Source organism: Asparagus officinalis, chromosome 7, assembly GCF_001876935.1.
Source record: "Asparagus officinalis chromosome 7, Aspof.V1, whole genome shotgun sequence".
NCBI lineage: Eukaryota > Viridiplantae > Streptophyta > Magnoliopsida > Asparagales > Asparagaceae > Asparagus > Asparagus officinalis.
The window spans coordinates 80,881,765-80,907,190 of NC_033800.1; the positions used below are offsets into that span (position 1 = coordinate 80,881,765).

The window sequence follows — 25,426 nt, forward strand, 5'->3', positions numbered from 1 at the left end:
TTAAGTTGAATAATTTTTGGGGACTTTAGTTCATGGTGTTATTCATTGGGATGATGAGATTGTGGTTTTACTTTAAGGTGTTATTCATTGGTACAATGAGATTGAAATAATTGCCCACATTTTTCTTAAAATTATCCTATTGTTATACAAACTTTTTATTGCAATCTCCAAAAATTATCTCATTCTTAACTTTGGGACAATCATGAGGAAAAGAGGATAATTTTGAAGCACTAATTTATTAAATATCTAATATAAGTTAATTGTATTATAATATATAATATATCTTAATTATATTATATTATCAAATTCTACTATAATCGTAAGATAATAAAATATTATATAATATTATCTAATATAACATTACTATATACCATTATTACATATTAGTTAATAGTATTTCATATATTATAATGTTAGTATTATATAATATAATATTACTTAATATTATTTAATATATATTTTATTAGTTAGAATAAAAATATCATTGAAGTATTTTTATGATATAAAATTTTGTATTATAATTCAGTGTTTATATATTTAATATAATAATATATTAATTATATTATAATATAATTTAATATGATAATATATTCTATTATATAGAATATTTTAATTTATACAATAATTTATAGGGGTGGGCGTGGGCCGGGCCGATTTAGGCCCGCTGACGCCGGACATGTTGGGTTCAAGGCAGGGTTGTTCCGACTCCAGGCCCGGTGTTGGTGAGAGGTGGGGCCGATCTATTTTTCCCGGGTGTTGGGCACTGGACAGTAGGCCACGGCCAAACCGTCCCTAGGGGCCAGGTGGGGCCCAGGCCCACGGGTCGTTAGTCGGCTAGTGGTTTTTTTAACATTCTTTCTCAATTTTCATTTTTAATTCTAAACTTATAATTAACATTTTATTTGTATCGGTTAAATTATATTTAAATTATTTTTCTTTTATTTTTTATTAAAATTTTGATTATATACCGCATGTACAAAGATGTATAATAGTCCAGATGAGTATATTTAAAATATACACAGAAAAATATTACAAACACAAAGATGGCTACATGGCTCGGACCTTCGAAAGAAGAGCTAGCACGCGTTAGCAACTTTTTTAGTTTAAATTTAAATTACAATATAAAGAGGAAAAATATGTAACTAAAATCAAAAACTAAAAAACTAAAAACTAGTAATTACAAATATCAAGTCAGTCGCGTCGGAGTCGGTCAATGGTGGACGAGTTAATGCTGGTCGGCCTTTTCTCAGTCCTAATTTTAGCGCTGGACACAGCGCCTCCTATTGACCCATGCTATTCATGGCTGAGGTGGGATCGTGAGTGGGCTGGGCCGGTCAGCTTCGCGCGGCGACCGGCTGCCCTCCACCATAGCTAATTTACTATTTTCTGCTTTACACTTTTATTCCTTATTTAATTATTACTTTCAAATCATTTCACATATGTTGGCTAGTTATAATATTAATAATATTTTTACTTAACTAGATATGAATACGTATAATATTCTATACGATTAAAGTATGTATGATTTATATATCGATGGATGTTATATTAAAATTAATATCAATACAATTAATAAAATTTTTAATTATAATATTGAACCATATTATTCTATATTATAAATATTTTATTCAATAAGGCAAGTCATTAATTATCCATTTAAATTATAGCTAATTATCAAATCAATATATAATTTATAAATATAAAATAGAATTTTATCGTTAATATCTAATATTTGAAATAATATCATATTAAAGAGAAATAAAATTTAATATATTTTATATATTAAATGATATTTATTTTTAAATATTATTTAATATTATCTTCTAATCATATCAATTTTATATTAATATTCATATTATAATAATAATAAATATAATATCATTAATAATAACATTAATTCTTATAATCTAATCTAGTATTATAAGATAAACATATTAAATTTAATATATAAAGTAACAATAATGATATTTATAGTAACATACTAAATAATATACTAAATCAATTGGATAAATAAATTTAGACTTAATTATAAATAAATATATATTTTAATAATGTGATACATCATTCAATTATCAACGTGAATTGTCAAATAAAAAGATTTAAATTATCATATTATCCCCAACTGTCCACTCTTACCCACTCAAAATATCCTTAAGTAGGGCCTGGAGCATGGCTCGGTCAAACCGAAAAAAACCGACACCGAAAAAATCCGGTTTATGAGGTAGGGCGGTTCGGGTCCGGTTTGAAATTTTTATAAACCACGAAACCGACCCGGAACCGACCGAATATAGTAAGCAATACTCCCACTTCCTGATCTCAAACCTACCGACCCGTATCCAAAGAGTCAAAGCACTCAAACCCTAAACTCATTTCTGAATCATTATGGGTGAAAATAATATCATATATCAGTGTTTAAGTGCTTCATAATCTCCTACTCTTGTTGATATCTTTTTTCTTTAACACCAGTTTGTTTGATAGAAGTTTGCCATGAAGTTAGACCGAACAAAGACAACCGAACCGCACCGAACCGACTTGCAATATTCGCGTTCGTTTGAATTATTTCTATATCATATCAATTATTATATAATATCATATTATAATAATATAATATAATATATTAATTAATAACATTAATATACTTATAATTAATTAGTATTTATAAGATAACATATTAAATTTTAATATAAAGTAAAATAATGTATTATATTATAGTAACATACTAAATAATATACTAAATCAATTGGATAAATAAATTTAGACTTAATTGATAAATAAATATTATATTTTAATAATGTGATACATCATCAATTATCCAACGTGAATTGTCAAATAAAAGATTTAAATTATCATATTATCCCAACTTGTCCACTTTACCCCACTCAAAATATCCTAAGTAGGGCTGAGCATGGTTCGGTCCAAACCGAAAAAACCGACACGAAAAAATCGGTTTTATGAGTAGGGCGGGTCGGGGCGGTTTGAAATTTTTTTAACCCGAACCGACCCGAACCGACCGAATATAGTGCAATACTACCCATTCTGATCTCAAACCTACCCGACCCGTCTCCAAAGAGTCAAAGACTCAAACCCTAAACTCATTTTCTGAATCATTATGGGTTGAAAACAATATCATTATATCAGTGTTTAATGCTTCATAATCTCCTACTTTGTTGATATCTTTTTTTCTTTAACACAGTTTGTTGTTTGATAAGAAGTTTTATGAAGTTAGAACCGAACAAACCGAACCGAACCGCACCGAACCGACTTGCAATAGTTCGGTTCGGTTTTGAATTATAGACGGTTCGGTTCGGTTGTTCAAATTTTGGTAAAAACCAAACCGAACCGACCGTTGCACACCCCTAATCCTAAGGCTTCGTTTGGCAAAGGGTTAAGGAAGATGGGTTAAATAGAAGGATTAATGTACTTAGCTCAATCAATACTGATGGACTAAATTATTAACCCGTTAAATAAGTTTTATTTTAGCCATTGTGATCAGTTTTAGTGTTTGGGAATAACAATGATTTTGACTATTTTCTTTATAATTAGAAGAGTTAACTCTTAATTCTTCTAAATAGGAGTATTAGTAAATCACTTATTTTGAGGGGTTAACTCATTTTAATCCCTCTAGAGGGGTTAGCTTAACCCGTCTATATTTTTTATGTTTGGCAAATTATGAAGGGTTAACTCCTTTAACCATTATATAGTTTTTTTTGTTTGGCAGGTTAAGAAGGGGTTAAGTCTCCTTAACCCCTTACTTAACCCTTTGCCAAACGGTTAAGTGAGGTACTGTTTGGCAAAGGGTTAAGTGACGGGTTAAGGAGACTTAACTCCTTCTTAACCCGCCAAACACAAAAAACCTATACAAGGGTTAAAGTGAGTTAATCCTTCATAATTTGTCAAACATAGAAAATATAGAAGGGTTAATCTAACCTCTCTAGAGGGATTAAAATGTGTAAACCCCTCAAAATGAGGGGTTTACTAATACTCCTATTTAGAAGGATTAAGAGTTAACTCTTCTAATTATATTTACTAATACTCCTATTTAGAAGGATTAAGAGTTAACTCTTCTAATTATAAAGAAAATAGTCAAAATCTTTGTTATTCCCTCCTATTTAGAAGGATTAAGAGTTAACTCTTCTAATTATAAAGAAAATAGTCAAAATCTTTGTTATTCCCAAACACTACAAATAATCATAAGGGCTAAAATAAAACTTTTATAACGGGTTAATAATTTAGTCATTTCGATTATCGAATGAGCTAACTATGTTAATCCTTTTCCTTAATCCCTCTTCCTTACCCTTTATCAAACGGGACCTAAAGGGATAAAATTATTCTATTGAAACAATTATCCCACTTATCCCAACTTGTCCCAACCTATAACCTCCCCTTCATGAACATGAACATTACACTTGCGTTTGGCAAACGGTTAAGGAAGAGAGATTAAGAAGAAGGGTTAACTTAGTTAATCCATTGTGAAGGGTTAAAAATATTCTAATTCCATTTGGATTCGCTAGTTCTTAGTTAATCCATTGTGAAGGGTTAAAAATATTCTAATTCCATTTGGATTCGCTAGTTAAGACAAGGGGTTAAGACTTTTGTGTTTGGCAAATGAAAAATATTCTAATTCCATTTGGATTCGCTAGTTAAGACAAGGGGTTAAGACTTTTGTGTTTGGCAAATGAAGAAAGGATAAGGAGATTAATCTCATTATTTTTTTTAAAAAAATACCACTTTTTCCCTTACTGAAAATTTATAACTAATTGCCTCATTAATATCTTTTTTTGCGTTATTTACCTTCTAAGCAATTTCAAAGATTTGAAGCACTAATATGTAATTCAGTTGAGACATGAGGGATAAATAATTTTTTTGAAATAATGCTAAAATGACAATTTGGTATTATTCAATAAATGATTGTTCAGAAGGTAAATTAAAATAAATTATCATTTTTGCATTATTTTAGCTACTAAAGAGAGATAATAAGCTAACAAAATATTATATGGCTTCTTATTTATCAATAAACCTGGCAAAAAAGATTTGATTATTCAAGAAAAAAAGATTTGATTATTCAAGGAAAAAAAATCTACTCAATAGCTCTGTATAAAATTATAAGTTTTGCTCATATAAAGATAGTAAAAGACATAATTCAACCTCCTTATACTTCAATATTCGACAACTACATATTTCAATTATTCCAAAGCTGTAAAGCAATCCTGTTGCGAAGCTGCTCACCCCTTAAACTTTCATCTATACCAATCATGTTTTGGGGGTCTTCTTCCTCCTCCACCTCATCTTCATCCTCATTCATCTCTAATCCATTGAGCATATTAAAGTATTTATCATTTTCCTGATGCCTTGCAATAAAATTATGAAGAACACAACAAGCTACAACGATTTTGACTTGAGTTTTATAAGGAAATGGAGCAGCAACTTTCAAAATTTTGAATCTTTACTTTAAAATTCCCCATGCTTTTTCCACTGCATTACGTAGTTGTGCATGCCTATGATTATATTTTTCTTTAGTATCTCGATAGGCTCTGGTGGTCCCATTTGCAAAATCTCCAAGATGATAGTGTGATCCACGATATGGGGCGATAAATTTTGAAGTATTAGCATATCCCGAGTCAACTAGGTAAAAGCGACATACATATTTAAAATTATCTGACTTTAGTACTAATTGATTCTAACAAAAAGAAGGAAAAATATTAAAAATTACCTTCATGCACATTAAATTTACCATCTTCCAGTGTTGCACGAAGTACTGACATATCAGATGCTGATCCCTCCCATCCAGCAGCCACATAAAGAAAAGTATGATCAAAGAAGCACGCTGCCATTACATTTTAAGATATGAAATTCTTTCGAATACGGTACCTGTTGTGTTTCTTTTTCTTCACAATTACAGGAATATGAGATCCATCAATTGCTCCCAATGCTTTCTACAAATATGAAAATGTATAAAGTTCTAATGTACAGAAACATACACACATACACATTAAAAAAATTTGAAAAAATATATGCATTTAGCTCTACCTTGAAATATGGGAAGAAATTGGGATTCTCTTGAATCTTAGGATGAACGTCTACGTCAGCCATGGGAAGCTGGATATAATCTTGTTTCAAAGATAAAATAGCATTAAGCACATTATTATAATGCCTGCTAATAGTCTCTCCTCAATGTTGGAATATCTCAGCTAATACTTGATTTGAAAGGGCATGCGAAATTCCGTATAGAAATATACAAAGTTGTTCATTGCAGCTTAAATATCTAGTTGGCCTTAAAGCATTCTTCTCAATTAGAACATTTTTAAGCAAAAAAATTGCCTCAAAACTCATTTGAAAGCAAGAACATGAACGATCAGGATGTCCAGCCAACATATCTTCTACAAGCATATGACCAGAGAATGGTCTAGTTTGACATGGTCGAGGAACCTGCTTCATCACATTTTATTGATGAATGACGCTTGTAATCATCTCGTTCCACATGTACTCATCCTCATCTTCATCATTGAAAAGCAACGCCTCTATAAGATCATCTTCATCATCAAGTGCTTCAATATCATCAACACTAAGATTGCTTGCAAAATCTTCAAATGAATTCATCTTCAACCAAATTAAAAACAAAAAAATTAGACAACTTGTTGTAAAGAATGGTAGATATAGTTCAAAAACATTAACTTGATTTAAAATCAACACCTAATAAATTCAAAGATACAAAATGTCAACCCATGCGTGTCTATTGTAACGTGTTTCCATTATATTTTTGATTTTGTTTGTTTGAGAAGTGTGGTATGTCTGCTTGCTTTTGCTTCATGGTACACAGTATTATTGTGCTCTTTAATTTTATTTCATGTGAATTGTGAGCTTTAGATCTTTTTAAATTATTAGTAGTTCTTTAGTGTTATACAGAAGGATGACATGTGATTGTCTAATTGTTTGGCATCTTGGCAACCTCTAGTCTTCTACCATATAAATTTGAGAACCGCACAACATCCAGTGAAATGTTCACAATACCAAGCATAGCATGCCTGATATAACAAGGCAACAATTGCTTAAGAAATGAGGTTTGTTGCTATCAGGACTATGTAGAGGCCTTTCCTTCTGAAACCATGTTAGATAATCAATCCTATAAAAGCTGAAGATGATTACTAGTCAACATTGCTTAAGAAACTATTTGAAAAATATGTTCTTTAACTTGTCATTACTAAATTTATGCTGTACGTTACTGCTTCGTATGCAGGTTAATCCCAGCTTATATGGTGATAACAATACGCACCTATTCATAAATTGGACGGTACAACATGAATATTTTGAGAAATATTTGACAGTTTCTAGCAGAGTTTAAGATTTTTTTTCTCTTTATATAGATCGATGGTTTTCGGAACACAGGCTGTTATGATCACCTTTGTCCAGGATTTGTGCAAGTTAATCCTAGAATTCACCTGGGTGCTACTTTGGGTCCCCTTTCAGTGTATGACGGAATTCAGTACGCCATTAGGCTCCTTGTATTTAAGGTCGGCATTTCATATTTTTCCATTTAAATTTGTATTTTTCTTGTGATCCCTTTTTTCGCAAAATGATAGTTATACAATTATCAGCTGTTGTCTGTTTTATCATTTCTTATTTATTTTACTTCTTAGTATCACTTGAACATGGACAACTTTTCGAAAGCATTACCATTCTTGTTGACCATTAGATCTTATTTTTCTTTATACAACTTCATGAAGCACAATGGCTCTCTGTTGCCCATTCCCTTTTGCGTGTAGGTGTTAAATTTTAATGAATCATGTGATGGATATCTTAATTGATGGGTACATAAACAACACTGAGAAATGTCAGAAATGTTCTAATGTTAGTCTCCCTTAGCGAACATTGAACTTCTATTAACTGGATGGATATCTTAATATTCATTTCTTCTATTAACAAGGATTGCGTCCAAACACCAAGTAAGTCAAGGGGAGGCCTGAAATTTTCCCTCTTTTGTTCTGCAACCTGCATATGTATCTGCTATTTGTACTGCTTCTATTCTATCGGTCAGATATTTCTATAGCCGAATGATTTTAACTCCATTTTCTATAACAGGATCCAACCACTGGAGATTGGTTCAGATATTTCTATAGCCGAATGATTTTAACTCCATTTTCTATAACAGGATCCAACCACTGGAGATTGGTGGCTAGCATTTGGAAAAAACAAAGAAGCAGTGGGCTACTGGCCAAAATCCCTCTTCAACACTTTGAATGATCACGCTACTAAGGTTTACAGGGGAGGTTTGGTTAAAAGTCCTATCAATGAACCTAGTGCTCCTATGGGAAGTGGGCATTTCGCAGCCGAAGGTTTAAGAAGAGCTTGCTACTCGGCGGATCTTTATCTTGTCGATGGCTCAAATGGCTACATGCACATTCCTGAAGATGAGGTTGAGTTTCGTCATAGTGATCCTGGATGCTATAGGACTACTAGGTATCTTACGAACATGAATTTTGGCTCCCAAGGTTTCCTTTTCGGGGGGCTGGCAATTGTGCATTAATGATGGTTTAATAGTACGTTAGGTTTTGTATCTATCTTAACAGAGTAATGAAGACATGTTGTATCACGTTTGGGGAGGTAATCAAAATTCATGGAGTACCTAATGTTGATAAAATTCCAAAATATCAGATTGTAGATTCTGTGGAGAAATGCAATTATAAGGAAAACCAAGTAATTGATGGGCTGATGCGCAAGGTGCATGTCCTAATGTATAATAAGGACAATGTCAACAATGACCGAATCATAAGAAGCATCACCTGTGCACGTAACATCCACAATATATATTTAAGTATGGAAGATTAGTGTTCTAACTGAAGCACTAGAAAACAATCCAAAAAGAAGAAAGAATCAATAAACTGGAAAAACAGCCCCAAAGCTCGACAACGAGCACCATTTCGAACCATAAAACCCAACAATCGAGAGCTAAACAAGCTCGAATCATATGTGTAACTGGAAAAACACCCCCAAAGCTCGACAACGAGCATAAATTCGAACCAAAAAACCCAACAATCAAGAGCTTAACAAGCTCCCATCATATGTGTCAGTGGAAAACAACAATAATACATTCTGCAATAAGTAAATTACAAATGATAGCATATATAAAACTGATATGATAGCAATAATACATTCTGTAATTACAAGGAAGAACAAAGTTTACCTGGTATGATAGAATATATAAAACTGATAATTTGACTCGCCAAAGCTAAGTGCTTTGATGTTATGGACTTCAAAATTGATACCTGAAATTACAAATTCACACGAACATAAAAACTCCTTACAAATACACAACATATACACAACATATAGGGAAGTCATAAAAACTCCATTCAAATATACATCATCCTTGCAAAAAGATTATCTAACATAAAAATCATCAAACATATGATATAATCTAAACATTACAAAATCATAATTTGATTGTCTGACAATAAGAAAATTACTCTTTTGAACATGAACTTCAATTAAAAGCAAGAAAACATACTACTAAACTAAATTTGATTAGTCTTGACTCTTGAGACTTGAACATAAAATATCAATTCGGATGAAAGTTTTGTTTCTCCTTAAGTAAGCTGACAAATGCCCCCATTTCCTGCATGTTGCTGTTGATAAACACGTAAAATATGCATTATCTTAGTGTGTTTCAAGCATGATTTACGAGCGTTTGATGCATATTTCGTGTTTAGATCGAGGATACTGCTATTGTTTGTGTTCTTATATGTAGGTATTGGCTCAAGATTGAAAGATTTGATGATCGTTGGAAGTTTTACAAGAGTTTGAAGCAACAACAAGATTTTGAAGGCATGGTTCGTGAAGAAAATGGATGCACGAGTATGAAGAACTGGAATTTCGACCATGATGCAGTTTGAATCAAGAAAAACTCAAAAGATGAAAGTTGTAGATCTCTTCAACAGGATTCCAATGCAGCTTGAATCACCTCATTCCGAGGTCGGACGCAAAAGTTATAGCCAAAATACCAAAAACTGAAGAAACAAGCACAAAATCAGCAAACCAGCCCCTACCACACCCTGGTGTGGTGCAGACCACACCGGTGGCGCGGGAATTACTTATTTTCCAGATTTTTGGGGACATATAAATAGATGTTTTGACTTAGGGTTTTGGATATCTTTTGTTATGTTCTTTTAGCCATCAACTAGCAACTATTCTAGGGTTCAAGTATTGAAGGAAGACATTAATCTCTTGTAGAAGATTGGATTGCAAGTTCTTATTTTAAAGATTTCAATTGAAAGACGGGTTAATTCTTTCATCTCTTTGATTTATTTCTTCTTATGATTGATTTGCATAATTATTTGATGTCTTCTCTTATTCCAATCATGTGTGAGTAGATTTCTTGTCTAGGGTTGGGAAAGAACCCAACTTTTTGGTGATTGATGATGAATTAATATATGTTCTTGGTGAAAGTTTAGATCTTTAAACTTGATTTTTAGTGTTTTAATTTTGTTGATTCGCTCGATCACCGTATTTGCAATCATAGGTAATTAATTGAAGGACTGAAAGGTGAAGATTAATACCGGATCTCTAGAAATTAAGCAGGGAGCTCGAACCACGAAAGTAGGCTAGATTCCTTGGGGATTTGATTTGGATTAGCATAAAGCTTAATGGGTTTAACTTAATCTTGATTCCACGAAAGTAGGTTAATTGAGATTGATTAGGCATGATCTTTAGACCTTGAGAGAGGCTTTAGATTAATTTAGGCTAATTCACCCTTTCTAGATTAAACCAACACTAAGAATTGAAATAATTCATCATTGAACACCTAAGTTGTGGTGATAACCTAATCCTAGTCCTTCATTATATTGAATTCCATCCGATTAGTTGTTTATTTTATTTCTTTTATTAAATCTCTTCTAATTTACTCATTAGTTTAGCTAGCTAGTCCTTGTGGGATCGACCTTGATAGCTACAACGAGTCCGTGCGCTTGCGGATTTGCCCTATCAAGTTTTTGGCGCCGTTGCCGGGGACTACGGTGTTAATATTGAGTGCTTACGTTATTAAGCTAGACTAGATTTTTTTTTATTTCTCTTTGCTTCTCTCTTTCTTTTATGCAAGGGAATCAAACAGAAGTAAACGACGAAAACAATCCTGAACTATGGGTGACCCTTGCAAACATAAGAAGGTCTATAAGGGAGCAAAGGAACACAGAACAAGCTACGATGGGAGATCAAAATCAGCTTCTTAAGGATTTCGCAACCCCAAATTCTCAAGGCACACAGTCAAGCATTACAAGGCCCAATGTTGAAGCTAATAACTTTGAGCTGAAACCATCACTGCTCTCAATGGTTCAACAGAATCAGTTTGGAGGAGGTGCTACTGAAGACCCGAACCTCCACCTGTCAATTTTCTTGGAGTATTGCGACACTTTGAAACTTAATGGAGTGACCAATGATGCTATTCGACTCAGATTATTTCCGTTCTCTTTAAGGGACAAGGCTAGGGCTTGGTTACACTCATTGCCAGCTGGGTCCATCACCATTTGGGATCAATTGTCCAGAGCGTTTCTTGCAAAGTATTTTCCTCCAAGTAAAACAACACAGATGAGGAACCAGATCACAAGCTTTGTACAGAAGGAAGGAGAGTCACTTTATGAAGCTTGGGAACGCTACAAGGAATTATTGAGGATGTGCCCTCACCATGGACTGGAGAAGTGGTTAATTGTTCACACCTTCTACAATGGGCTCACTTACAACACACGGATGACTGTTGATGCTGCTGCAGGAGGAGCTTTGATGAACAAAACAATAGACGAGGCATACACTCTCATTGAAGACATGGCTCAGAATCACTATCAATGGGCGAACGAGCGTGCTCCTCAGACATCAAAAGGAGGCAAGTATGAAATAGATGCTTTAGACCATATATCCTCTAAAGTTGATGCTTTATTTAAGAAAGTTGAAGGTTTGAGTATTAATTCTGTGGCGTCTACTTCAATTTCATGTGAGATATGTGGCTATGTGGGTCATTCTGCACTTCAATGTCAATTAGGAAACCCCCCATCCATTGATACTTCTGGTAATGAGCAAGTTAACTATGTTAATAACTTTAATCAGAAGGGAGACCCATTCTCCAACACTTATAATCCGGGGTGGAGGAATCATCCTAATTTTTCTTATAGAAACCCACCTGGAAATTCCATGTCCGCATCTAATTTTGGTCCTCCTGGTTTTCGTCCCCCTCAATCCAATTTTCCTTCTCAAAAGTCAAATTTGGAAAATATGATGGAGAAGTTTGTGATGACTCAATCAAAATTGAATGAAGAATTTAAGCAACAACTACAAACCACGAATGAGGTAGTAAAACAATTGGCCTCTAAGATGGATTCCCTAGCTACGCATAACAAGATGTTAGAGACACAAATCACCCAATTGGCACAAAATGTTAGCTCTTCCTCTAGGCCTTCAGGCATGCTACCTGGACAACCTGAGACGAATCCCAGAGGTCATGTGAATGCTATAACCCTTAGGAGTGGAAAACAATATGAGGGACCTAAGATGAAGGAAAATGATGCGGTAGATGGTCATCATGAAGAGAAAAATAAAAATGTGATAGATGTGGATACTGATACTAACAAAAGGAAGTTGGAAGAATACGAGACTGTGGCCCTTACTGAGGAGTGTAGTGCTATCATCCAGAATAAGCTGCCTCCTAAGCTTAAGGATCCAGGTTCATTTTCTATTCCTTGTGTTATTGGTAATGTCTCTATTAACCGTGCTTTGTGTGATTTAGGTGCAAGCGTAAGTTTGATGCCAATGTCCATCTATAAGAAGCTTAGCATAGGAGATTTGAAGCCAACCACGATATCACTCCAACTGGCGGATCGATCGGTAAAATATCCGATAGGTATACTTGAAGATGTACCTATCCAGGTCAGTAAGTTCTTTATCCCGGTTGATTTTGTTATTTTAGAAATGGAAGAAGATTCTAACATCCCAATTATATTAGGAAGACCCTTCCTTGCTACTGCAGGTGCTATAATCGATGTTAAAAATGGAAGTCTCTCCCTAAATATTGGAGGGGAGAAGGTAGAATTTGATTTGAGCAATGCTATGAAAACCCCTCTAACTGATAAAGTTTGTTACAGGATCGACGTGATTGACAAGTCTACACATGAGCAACTTGCAAACCATTACTTAGCTGATCCACTCGAGAAGTGTTTGGTAAGTGACGATTCAATAAATGATGAAGACCCGGAGGTAGTCGTGTATGCTCAATCTTTAGAATCAACATCAACTGCTCCATTTCGAAATGCAAAGTTTGAAAGTCTAAAGTTAAAGTCAAAAAGTTCTACTTGTGAAGAGGATAAAGCACCCATAGGCATGACATCGTTCAAGTTGGTATATGACAAATCGTGTCATCTCCCAGTTGAGTTAGAGCACAAGGCGTATTGGGCTATCAAGTTGCTAAATTTCGATATGAAGACCGCAGGTGAGGAAAGAAAGCTTCAACGTCATGAGCTAGATGAGTCACGATTAGAATCCTATGAGAATGCTCACATTTATAAAGAAAAGACTAAACGATGGCACGATAAGAATATCCTTCGAATAGAGTTTAATCAAGGAGATATGGTATTACTTTTCAACTCTCGTTTGAAGCTTTTTCCGGGCAAGCTCAAATCTCGGTGGTCCGGACCTTTTCAAGTCCGTGAGGTTTTTCCTAGTGGAGTTGTTGAAGTTTGGAGTGAAACAACGGGATCTTTCAAGGTGAATGGGCAACGATTGAAGCACTATATTGTAGGTGAACAAAACGAGAAAGGGGTCACTTATACCCTTTCCGATCCCCCTTCGTCGGAGAATTGAGCGCAAAAGGGGTCGAGCTCATGACTATAAACGAGCGCTTCTTGGGAGGCAACCCAAGTTTTCATCCATTTTATTTATCTTATTTTATTTCACTTTAATTTAATTTTATTTTATTTTATTTTTAGGCAATTGGAGCGGCACAATTTTAACTTATAACATTTTCAATCATGCAGGTGAGGAGAAGGGAAAACAATTCTTTAAAAAAAAAAACTGCAGAAAAAGGAGTTCAAAAGGGGTGGCAGAGCCTACCAAACCCAGGGGTGGTGTACACCACACCCACGGTCCACCGGAAAAAGAATACAGACCCTACCACACCTGTATGCCACACCCGTGGTTCGAAAAAAAAACCTCTTTCTCCCATCCCCGTGATCTAGCTTATCAAAACTCCTCCCCTTCTCTTTCGTTCCAAAATCATCAGCCCCCCATCCACAAATCACCGCCGCCCCCATCCCACACCCTTCTCTGCCCTAATCCACACCTAGACCACCGACCAAACCTCGTCTTTCCCCTCTATCGCCGGCCTCCACACCGCCGTTCCAGACCACCAACTCCGACCGCCGCCTCCCTCAAGCCAAGCTCAGCGCCACCGTTCTCATCCCTCAACACCTGATCCCCCAAACTCCGCCTTCACCCTTCACCATCATCTCCGACTGCCGCCCCCTTTTTCATCGCCGATTACCATTGGAACTCCGCCCCATCTCAGTTCAACACCGCCCTGACCCCCTCTCCTCCTTTATCACGGCGACCAACTTCTCACCTCTTCAAGCCGACATCCTCAAACCACCGATGTGTTAGACCCTAGAGGGAGGGTGATTAGGGTCTTATGCTAATCTAATCCGATTTAATGCCAATTAAAATTAATTAATAAGTTATCCTAGCAATTCATCTCCTCTTTGACCACTGATTCGAACAGCCGCTCCATCTTCTTCGACCTCAGATTCTACCCTCCTCAAAGGACTGAGCCGCTCCAACCTCATACTAGATGAAAAGGATTATATGAACTAGTGGAATGGAAAAGAAAAAAAATCTACTGATGAGTTTGAGCCAGGACCAGTTCCCCCTTTAAGACCAGTTGACAGGTTTGGATTTGTTAAACAGGATCAGACTAACTCTTAGGAAGGCTCAGCTAAAAGCAAACCCATCAATGAACATGAGAGGGAAGAAAGGAGAATTAGGAAATGGAGAAAAATGATAGGTGTTGGTGGGAGAGATTGGAAACATTATGTCAGAAGAAAACCTAATGTTGTTAAACGGTGTATCAGGAAGGGGATTCCTGATTGTTTGAGGGGACTTGTTTGGCGGTTGATTTCTGGAAGTCGCGACCTCCTGCTTATGAATCCTGGAGCTTTTGAGAAACTTGTGATATGTGAAACATCTGCATCAGAATTGGACATAATTAGAGACATTTGGCGAACTTTTCCTTCACATGTCTTCTTTCAACAGAGACATGGGCCAGGTCAAAGACGAGTCGCTCACTGTTCAGAATAAATCTTATGCGCGACCAACCAATTTAGTGGCTTAAAGTATCAAAGGAGAGGAAGAAATACCCGACGGAGCATTTGCTGTTCTGACCAGTGAGTAGGTACATCCGCTGCACCCTTGCACTCATTTCTATCTTATTACATTGAGGACAATGTAGATCTTAAGCTTGGGGGTGTGGGTTGTTTATGCATTGATTGCTGTCGATAATTGCCTGTTTTTCTTTTATTTTAGTTCTTCTTTTACTTTGTTTCTAAAAAAAACCAAAAAAAACAAAAAACAAAATAGGGAAATGATCTCCTGATGATGACATGAATCGTTAACCTTTATCGATCATTGAACTAGATAGATGCTCATTAATTGAGACTTGACAACTTCTTATACCATCTTTCAATTGATTCTAAAATGCTTTTGATTGCAAGTTAACAATATGGGAGAACCGGACTTGAATGTTATCTTGTCTTATAGGATTTAGCATTTATGCGGCTAGCGTCATAACCATTACTCTATTGAGACAAGAGGGGAATTAAATTTGGTAGACAAATAAAACCCGTGAGATTTTGAGCCTGAAATTGGATGCATTACATATCCAATCATTATTTTCTTTGCTTGTGTGATATTCTCCAATGGTGTAGGATACTAGAACTTGCATTGAATCTCTTCAAGGCCACATATAACTTTTGTATGCATAAAAGGTGATTGAGGCACATTTTTGTTTATAGTCCACATTTGCCAAATAGCCTACCATGCACTATTGTTCCCTTGAGTAGCCCCCTTGAGCCTATGAGCCTAATTTTTGTTGATTAAACCCACATATGTAACCTTCAAAATCCAATTGTATCCCTTACCCATTGTCTAAGCTAGTGGAGCACAATTTATGATATAACGGGTTATGTGAGCAATGAAATGTAAGATTGAGGGTGTGAAAGTAGGTGTTTGCTTCTTTTATACAAAAAAAAAGGAAAAAAAAGAAATGAAATTGAGAAAAAAAAGATGAATAAAGTGTCCTCTTTATGGTGTATGTAATTGCGGGTGTAGAAAGAATTCATTATGGCATACTAAAAGGAGTAGTTGGAAGAAGTTCTTTAATAGATGATGGAGTTTGTTTGAATTTCATTGATCTTATTTTGAGATCAAATATTTTACAAGTATCGCTCCACTAGTGATAGGCTTTCAACTACAATCCCAAATATATATCCTACCTTTTGACCCTAGCCCTGTTACAACCAATAAAAGACCTCATGATTTTTTTGCATGCATTAGTTTTCGAAGTGATGGAGAATTGAGATGAAATGCAAGCTTATGGATTGAATACATCCATTTGGAAGAATTTTGAGCGATACAATCCTATCCTTAAACACATGAGAGATTGAGAGTCCACTTATCCTAAAGTGAGGTTTACCAATTTAACTACCTGAAGGTCTCAATTTTAGTACTTCGGGATTGAAGCTAGTTACATGAATTTCTTTTTCCTACTTTGACTTGAGAATTGGATAGGATGGCTATCCTTGACTTGTGACGCTTGTGATCATAAGTAAAGTTTAAAATGCGATTTTGTTGAGAATTTTGGAAATTAATTTGTTAAGTCCCGATGTCATGAGCTTACGACATTCGTGATTGACCCTGAGAAGTTTGAGAAAACCCTTGCCAGCTTAGTTGATTAAATGATTCACTTTGGAACTGGTGCATTTGCAGTGGTTGATGTTGGAAATTGTAAATAGGCGATGGATAACCGGTCATTGCATTTTGTAAATCCATTTGTTTATTGTAAATAGGCGATGGATAACCGGTCATTGCATTTTGTAAATCCATTTGTTTCTTGAGCCATGATAATAGCATTTGACCGTTAAGCATATTAACGACATGCCTATTCTCCTTCTTTTTAATAGCTTCTACTCCTGCCACACATAGATCACTAGTTACACCTAGTAAATTCATTATCTTATCCATGCACTATTTCATTTCAGTGGGCACCCCTTTCTTGGAATCTACTAGCTCTTTCGTAATTTCAACTCGCTGCTTTTGTAGCTCAATCATCTTTGACAAATTATTTTCAACTTCAATACCCGATACTCGACGACGAGAAATATTTTTAAACTTACGCTTTAAACCCGATGGTTGAGCGTGATGCTTTATGGTTGGAGTGGAAATAGGTATTGGTTGTGATGGTGGTTGTGGACTATTAAAAGGAACTTGTGTCTCTTCAACTTCTTGTACCTCCTCTCTTGTTTGGTGTGAAAGTTAATATCTTCATTGATGTATTCATTACAACTTCAGTCGTTACAATAAAAACAAAAAAATAGTCTTTTTATAAGACTCTTACATAATAAAAACAAAAATTACAACTCTTCTCAAACAAACGCAACAGACGTTTATCACCCGCTGTTGCGTGTGATCTTTGCCTGTGCCGGGGATGTTAATATCCATGGACCACCGAATGATCAGATTAATCTGGAATTTCGTTGATTCAAGAAGGAATCAAGAAACCGAATCAATTATCTCGGCAATAGTGAGATAACCACTCTTCTCGAGATCGCAGCTAGGTACGATCTCAAGGAAAGGGACCGGGCTATGGATCTGACAAACTCCTCTTCCTTATATCGAAGAACTCGATCTGATCTCCTCCTCCTCTCTGAAATTCGTGCTCTTCAATCTCTGATTCAGCAGGGCTTCGTCAAGGCTCGAGAATTCCAGATCCGTGTAAATAAAGGCCCTAGAGCTGTATTTATAGGCTTCGAGACCTCCATTTTCAGATAAGAATAACCGATTCACTCTTATCTTCAGTTATAACCACTTTATCATGTTCTTGGATAATATTAGATCAGTTGGAACAAACCCAGGTGGTTAACGGGCGAAAAACAACTCAAAACTGTGTAAAACAACTTTTTAGGTTTGCGGACACTCGGCTCGGCCACGGCCGAGACACCTCGGGTGTCTCGGCCACGGCCGAGACACCTCGGGTGTCTTGGCCTTGGCCAAGACAATCGCGATGTCTCCGCTAAGATCCGGGGCATTGTTTTATGCGTCCTGTCCGTTTTTGTCGTATCTTCGTCGTCCGAACTCGGAATTGCGTAATTCAAAGTATGAAGGAAAGCCGACGAGGAGATCTAAAAGCTCCTATGGTTGAATCACATGTGGAGTAGATGGGACATGAGGGGAACTTCATGTTTCATAAGCGAAGCATAGCTCCCGATCAGTTCGTATCTTCGTTATTCTATAGTTCTGTTTCTTCACACGGTTCGTCGACTTATGATGCGGCATAAACATGTACCAAAAAGGTTGCAAGTGTATAACCGTGTCAAGTTATAGTATTTAAGATATCGATCCCACGAGGAAGGTGTTTTGTAGGAGAAAATATGAAATCAGTTCTTATGTTGTGTGCGTGACAAGTAGGAGTGATAAGTGAATGTGATTGTGAAGAGATTGAGAGAGTGAAAATAGTGTGTAAATAGGTAAGAGTGGATTTGAAAAAGAATGAGTATGATCAATAAGGTGAGAAGGAAAAAAAATGAATAAAATTAAGAAACAAATAAAAAAATCAAGAATGAAGAACAAAATTCTAGAATAAAAGAAAATGCAAGAAATTAAAGATGGTGGATTCAATTATAGATATGGGTAATCTACAATTGAACCCACTTCTTAGAAAAGGGTGATTCCCTAGAGAGTTCTAGCCTAAAGGCGAATCAAACAAAATAAAAATAAATAAAAAGAAAAACTAAACCCAAGAGGGTTCTAGCCTCAAGGTGAATAGTATAAGAAATTAAAATCTAACTACAGAATAAATTGCAAAATCTAAACTACAAATAAAATTGTAAGAATTAAATGCAAGAAAATAAATCTATTCTATAAGCATGAAATAAATCTAAGGCAAGAGGGTTCTAGCCTCTTGGCTATTTAACAAGAAAATAAAATCTAACTACAAGCATAGAAATAAATCTAAACTAATAAGCAATAAAAGAGAAAAAGAAAAAAATGCAAACCTTCAAATAATTCTCCATCTTCATCTTCATCATCCAACAAAGAGAAGAAATATTTAAAGTGGTGAAAAAATTATTATTATTAATTGCAACTAAAGTTACAATTTTGGAAGGCCTTCTCAATTAAGAGTAGTCATCCTCTCCAAAAGGAGTTACAAAAATTTTCACACCCTTAACCCCTTACTCTCTACCCCTATTTATAGTAATCTTCAATGAATTTGAGCCATTGGATTTGTCTTGAGCCCCAAGCAACCATCTCCACATTTGAATTTGCTTTTTAATTTTCTCTAGCTTAATCACAAGAGGCTTAATTGATTTTCATTTGATTTTCACAAGAAAATCAAAATCCGGCCCTCTTCAAAATCCAGCTGCAACCACTTGTGATTTTCCGGCCCATAGCTTTTTAATTTCAACATTAAATCAAGTCTGGCCCACAACTTCCAAACTCTACAAGTCCGGCCCACAACTTCCAAAGCAAAACATGTTCACTTGATTTTCAAAATCAAATCTAAGTCTCCGGCCCATATGTTTGCATTTGATGAAGTCCGCAGGTTTGGTTTTGTACTCTTTGCATAAAAGTCCATTCAATTCCACTCTTTGCATCCAAGTCCACCAAGTCTTTGGTGTAATCATTTTTCTTGATGGGCTTTGGGCTTCAAAAATGCTACAAAATAGAGAAGAGAGATTTTTGAGGGGTTTTTACATTTAATAATATTTATTTATATTTTCATTCAATTATGTGCAAACTAATCTAACAACAATTATTAATGGTATATTTATTCATATAAAATAGATAATAAGGATATAAAATTGTAATAAAATATGATTATCAAATACCCCCACATCTAAACTTTTGCTAGTCCTCTAGCAAAGTAATAAAATATGATTATCAAATACCCCCACATCTAAACTTTTGCTAGTCCTCTAGCAAAGAAAGAAAAAAAAAATTCTAACTCACTTTCGCAGGAATCACAGTTGTATTTAGCGTATACAACAAGACTTTAAACCCCTAGGTTATCCTAGTGGACGAGTTGTAGTCTCGTGAGGGATTGCAGTGAATATACCCACAAAATTCGGTCAACTTGCCAAATTAAAGAAGTCAGTAAATACCTAAATTCACTTGATAACTTTAGATAATCTAATTGGAGCCAATTATCATTCAAGAAAACATTTTTATATATAACTCTAAGGTATATTTTCAAGAAAATCTTCTCATTGTAGCAATACAAAACCTAGCCAAACTTAGAAATTTAATTTAAAAGTTTTGAAAAGAATATGCTAACTCTTTGTTTTAAATAATTTTCAAGTTGCTTGGTTTAAAATATTTTTCAAGACCATATATACAACTATAAAACATTTATTATTATTATTTTTAACGAGTTTTGGGCCAATGGATCCTAACCCAAATGGGCTTAGGTCATTAAGTATGTAAATACTCCTTGGGCTTAATTACTCGGTCAGCTTAGACTTAATAAGATAGAATCACTTTGAATTAAAGAGTTTTTTTTCTTTTTTTCTTTTTTTCTTTTTGGTGACCATTTTTCGCACTCTTCTTTTGCAATTTTTTTTTGTATATGTATATATATTTTGAAAATATGTAAATCAAGACACTTTTGAAAAAAAATATTTTTAACTCTAAGTTAAGCATGCAAAAATTTTATTATTTTAAATAAAAGTCCAAGTTAAGACTTAAGTAAAGTATACTACTTTGAAAATTATTTCTTATGAAATTTATTTAGAGTTATCATAAAAGGTGATCTTAAGTAAATAACCAACTAGGGATTAGAAAATTTCAAATTTATCAAATTAATCAATTATTACATAACTCTATCAACTTGGCAAGTGACGATATTTTTATAATTTTTTTAAGGAAAAGAAAAAAAATGACAAAAATACAACTAAAAATATAAAATAAAGAGAAAAAAAATAACTAATTCCCACCCCCACATCTAAATTTTGCATTATCCTCAATGCAAACTCTATGCTGCATAAAGTAAAGCAGATAAGAAGTGAAGCACTTATATTTGGTCCGCTGATAAAAATCTGCAATTACCTTTGGTCTGAGGAGGATGAAAAAAAATTTATTCTTCTTTCTTTTTTTTTCTTTTTTTTTCTTTTTTTTCCTTTTTGGTGAAACTGAACAAGAAACTCTCACATGAGAGAAGAATAAATTCTTTTTATTATTCTGAAATAAACAAAATAAACAATGTAGAATAAAATATTTAACATGAAGAGTTCTTGTTCTACATTGAGTCCTACCTTATTGCTGAAAATTCTCCCACGGATTTTAAACAGTTTCAACATGATATAAACAACAATGTGCTGAAATTCTAAGCATTCCGGGGTGTTCAATGATTTTTGTGGCAATGGAAGGTAGGTATTATTGGTGTCATGCATATTGGACTTAGATTCTTGATTTGTGAATGTGTGTTCTCTAACAACCAATTTTTCTTTAACAATTTTCTCAACCCCAAGATTCATGGTTGATGTGTAAAAATTTGGTTGTTGTTTATTTTCCAAAAATCTTAGTTCATCAAGAAAGAGTTTTTCAAAATTCAGTTCAAAGCAGCAATTGTCCAACACAGTTTCTTTATTTTGACAAACCCGATCTGCTTCTCCTAATATTTTTAGCTCCTCACCGAAAATTTCCTCAAAACTTAGATCTGACTCTTCTTCTTCTTCCCCCGGTCTTTCCTGAATTGAACATAAAGGAGTTCATCATGTAGGATGTTTGAGTTAACATATCCGTGGCTAGTGTGGAGGCCTTAATAATGATTTCAAAACATTTTTCCAAAAAATTGAGACGTTCATCATGATCTGTATCAAGAGGAGTGTGAGTTACAACTTGATGATGAGGAGACTGATTTTGATGTGACAGATTGGGTTGTTAAAATTGTGGATGAGAATTGAAATGAACTGTGTTTTTCCTAGAAAAATGTTGGGTCAAAGAGGGAGTGAAGTTTTGAGTTCCAGAGTGGTTTTCCTGATTCCATGCAATGTTTGTGAAACTTGCCCAATCTGGGTTGTAGGTTGAAAAAAATGGATCATTTACCGAATACTGATATGGACTCTCTACAAACTCCCGAACTTCATTAGAAATTTCAATCATATTGGGATAACATAAATTTTGAAAAACTTGTGGATTAGTCATTTGTTCAAAATGAATTTGTTGATGTGTATTGTCCCTAATCCACGTTTTGCATGCACCAAAAACAATTTCTTTTTATATAATTTTTTTTTTGGAAAAATAAAAGTTAGTTTTTTTTAAGAAAAAGGAAAATCCTAACTAAAACAAATCAAAATCAATCATTTTTCAATCAACTCTAATTCTAGGGTTTAGCCTAACTCCACTAGACCAGCTCCTAACCAAAAACTCCTACAGTGAAAAGATCAAAATTTTACCCAGGTAGTTAGCCTGGTAAGGATAGTACTAGAGGGTGATCAAAGATCAATTAAGTACCTCTTTCCTTGCGGAGCGCTTTACGCAACCCCTAAACCTTGCCTTAGACACCAACTAATCTGAGAAAACTTAAACCGGTTCACTTAAGGATTTCTTGTTCCTTATTGAGCTCGAATCCTTAGGGGCCAACGTCTAATGAGTTTTATTAGGCTTGGGTGGTGTAGTGAGGAATTAGTGATTTTTGGGCTAAGGAAAGGGTGATGAAATCCCTCACCTTATCTTGATTATGGGGTTTTGCCCTTAAAAATATTTTTAAGTGTGTGTCAAATCAAGATGCTCAAATCACTTGGTGAATTCCTACACTATATGAAATGCAACCCTATGAATTAAAAGCAACTAAAAAGGATGGAAAAGAAAAAAATCTTTTTTTAAATTAGGGTTAACAATCAAACAAATGAGAAGGGGGGATTTGTTTGAATTTATTATCTTGTTAGTAAATGTCAAAGTAGATGGGTGAATTTTATTATGGTCAACGGAAATAAAATCTTTTTTTTTAAGATCCTAATTGTCACTAATTGTGAGAAACTAATTAAAGGTGTGGAATTGAAAATATAAGGAAGAAGACTTACCACAAACGAATATCCAATTCCTCAATCTCCAATTCTTGATCTTTAATCTTCACGTAGTTCTTTCACAAGAAACACACAAGTTAAAGAACCAAAATAATTAAAACCTACTTAAGCACCTTCCCCGGCAACGGCGCCAAAAACTTGATGCGGCATAAACATGTACCAAAAAGGTTGCAAGTGCACAACCGTGTCAAGTTATAGTATTTAAGATATCGATCCCACGAGGAAGGTGTTTTGTAGGAGAAAATATGAAATCGGTTCTTATGTTGTGTGCGTGATAAGTAGGAGTGATAAGTGAATGTGATTGTGAAGAAATTGAGAGAGTGAAAATGGTGTGTAAATAGGTGCAAAGTGTAAGTGAGAGTGGATTTGAAAAAGAATGAGTATGATCAATAAGGTGAGAAGGAAAAAAATGAATAAAATCAAGAAACAAATAAAAAATCAAGAAATTAAAGATGATGGATTCAATTATAGATATGAGTAATCTACAATTGAACCCACTTCTTAGAAAAGAGTGATTCCCTAGAGGGTTCTAGCCTAAAGGCGAATCAAACAAAATAAAAATAAAAAAAAAGAAAAACTAAACCCAAGAGGGTTCTAGCCTCAAGGTGAAAAGTATAAGAAATTAAAATCTAACTACAGAATAAATTACAAAATATAAACTACAAAATAAAATTGCAAGAATTAAATGTAAGAAAATAAATCTACTCTATAAGCATGAAATAAATCTAAGGCAAGAGGGTTCTAGCCTCTTGGCTATTTAACAAGAAAATAAAATCTAACTACAAGCATAGAAATAAATCTAAACTAATAAGCAATAAAAGAGAAAAAGAAAGAAATGCAAACCTTCAAATAATTCTCCATCTTCATCTTCATCTTCATCATCCAACAAAGAAAAGAAGAGAAAAATTTAAAGTGGTGAAAAAATTATTATTATTAATTACAACTAAAGTTACAATTTTGGAAAGCCTTCTCAATTAAAAGTAGCCCTCTTCTCCAAAAGGAGTTACAAAAATTTTCACACCCTTAACCCCTCACTCTCTACCCCTATTTATAATAATCTTTAATGAATTTGAGCCATTGGATTTGTCTTGAGCCCCAAGCAACCATCTCCACCTTTGAATTTGCTTTTTGATTTTCTCTAGCTTAATCACAAGAGGCTTAATTGATTTTCATTTGATTTTCACAAGAAAATCAAAATCTGGCCCTCTTCAAAATCCAGCTGCAACCACTTGTGATTTTCCGGCCCATAGCTTTTTAATTTCAACATTAAATCAAGTCCGTCTCACAACTTCCAAACTCTACAAGTTCGGCCCACAACTTCCAAAGCAAAACATGTTCACTTGATTTTCAAAATCAAATCTAAGTCTCCGGCCCATATGTTTGCATTTGATGAAGTCCGCAGGTTTGGTTTTGTATTCTTTGCATAAAAGTCCATTCAATTCCACTCTTTGCATCCAAGTCCACCAAGTCTTTGGTGTAATCATTTTTCTTGAAGGGCTTTGGGCTTCAAAAATGCTACAAAATAGAGAAGAGAGATTTTTGAGGGGTTTTTACATTTAATAATATTTATTTATATTTTTATTCAATTATGTGCAAACTAATCTAACAATAATTATTAATGGTATATTTATTCATATAAAATAGATAATGAGGGTATAAAATTGTAATAAAATATGATTATCAACTTACATTATACGTTTATCGACATCAATTAAGCTTTTGTAACCCAGATAGTGATCTTCATCATCTTCTCTCTGTCTCGAGCCGTGTGCGGGAATCCGTGGGTAATTTTTAACGCCTACAGATACCTCCTCCAAAGTGTTTCGGTCTCGTTTCTTTTATAGAAGAGCATGAAATACTTTGGATGTGATCGGTCTAACCTTCAGTCGGTGAGAAAAGACCTGTAGTTGAATTCGATTCTTGACTTCTTTAATTTTCGGTCTATTCAATATTTTGACGAATAGCTAAAATTCCTCCGGCGCTGCGTTTATCGTCTGGCCATCGTCGAAGTCTCGAATCGAAATTGGTGAGTTGGTTTTGGCTCCTGTCATTGAGTTGACTTTGAACTGACTATCTCTGTCGCAACGCGTTGACCGATGTTGACT

General features: G+C 34.6%; 2 protein-coding genes across 2 annotated transcripts; both read left to right on the forward strand.

Annotated features, from left to right (window-relative positions):
* On the forward strand, nucleotides 6,623–9,146 carry LOC109848699. The gene is made up of 3 exons (XM_020418344.1): nucleotides 6,623–7,288; nucleotides 7,362–7,508; nucleotides 8,147–9,146. Exons 1-3 carry the CDS (start codon nucleotides 7,136–7,138, stop codon nucleotides 8,519–8,521), a joined length of 675 nt encoding a protein of 224 aa, XP_020273933.1. The 5' UTR covers nucleotides 6,623–7,135; the 3' UTR covers nucleotides 8,522–9,146.
* On the forward strand, nucleotides 11,194–13,833 carry LOC109847422. The gene has a single exon (XM_020416651.1). It carries the CDS (start codon nucleotides 11,194–11,196, stop codon nucleotides 13,831–13,833), a length of 2,640 nt encoding a protein of 879 aa, XP_020272240.1.

Coding starts and splice junctions, on each gene's coding strand:
- LOC109847422 (XM_020416651.1), top strand. CDS start 11,194: ATGGGAGATCAAAATCAGCTTCTTAAGGATTTCGCAACCCCAAATTCT.
- LOC109848699 (XM_020418344.1), top strand. CDS start 7,136: ATGATTACTAGTCAACATTGCTTAAGAAACTATTTGAAAAATATGTTC. Junction 7,289..7,361: donor ACCTATTCATAAATTGGACG/GTACAACATGAA, acceptor CTCTTTATATAG/ATCGATGGTTTTCGGAACAC. Junction 7,509..8,146: donor TTAGGCTCCTTGTATTTAAG/GTCGGCATTTCA, acceptor TTTCTATAACAG/GATCCAACCACTGGAGATTG.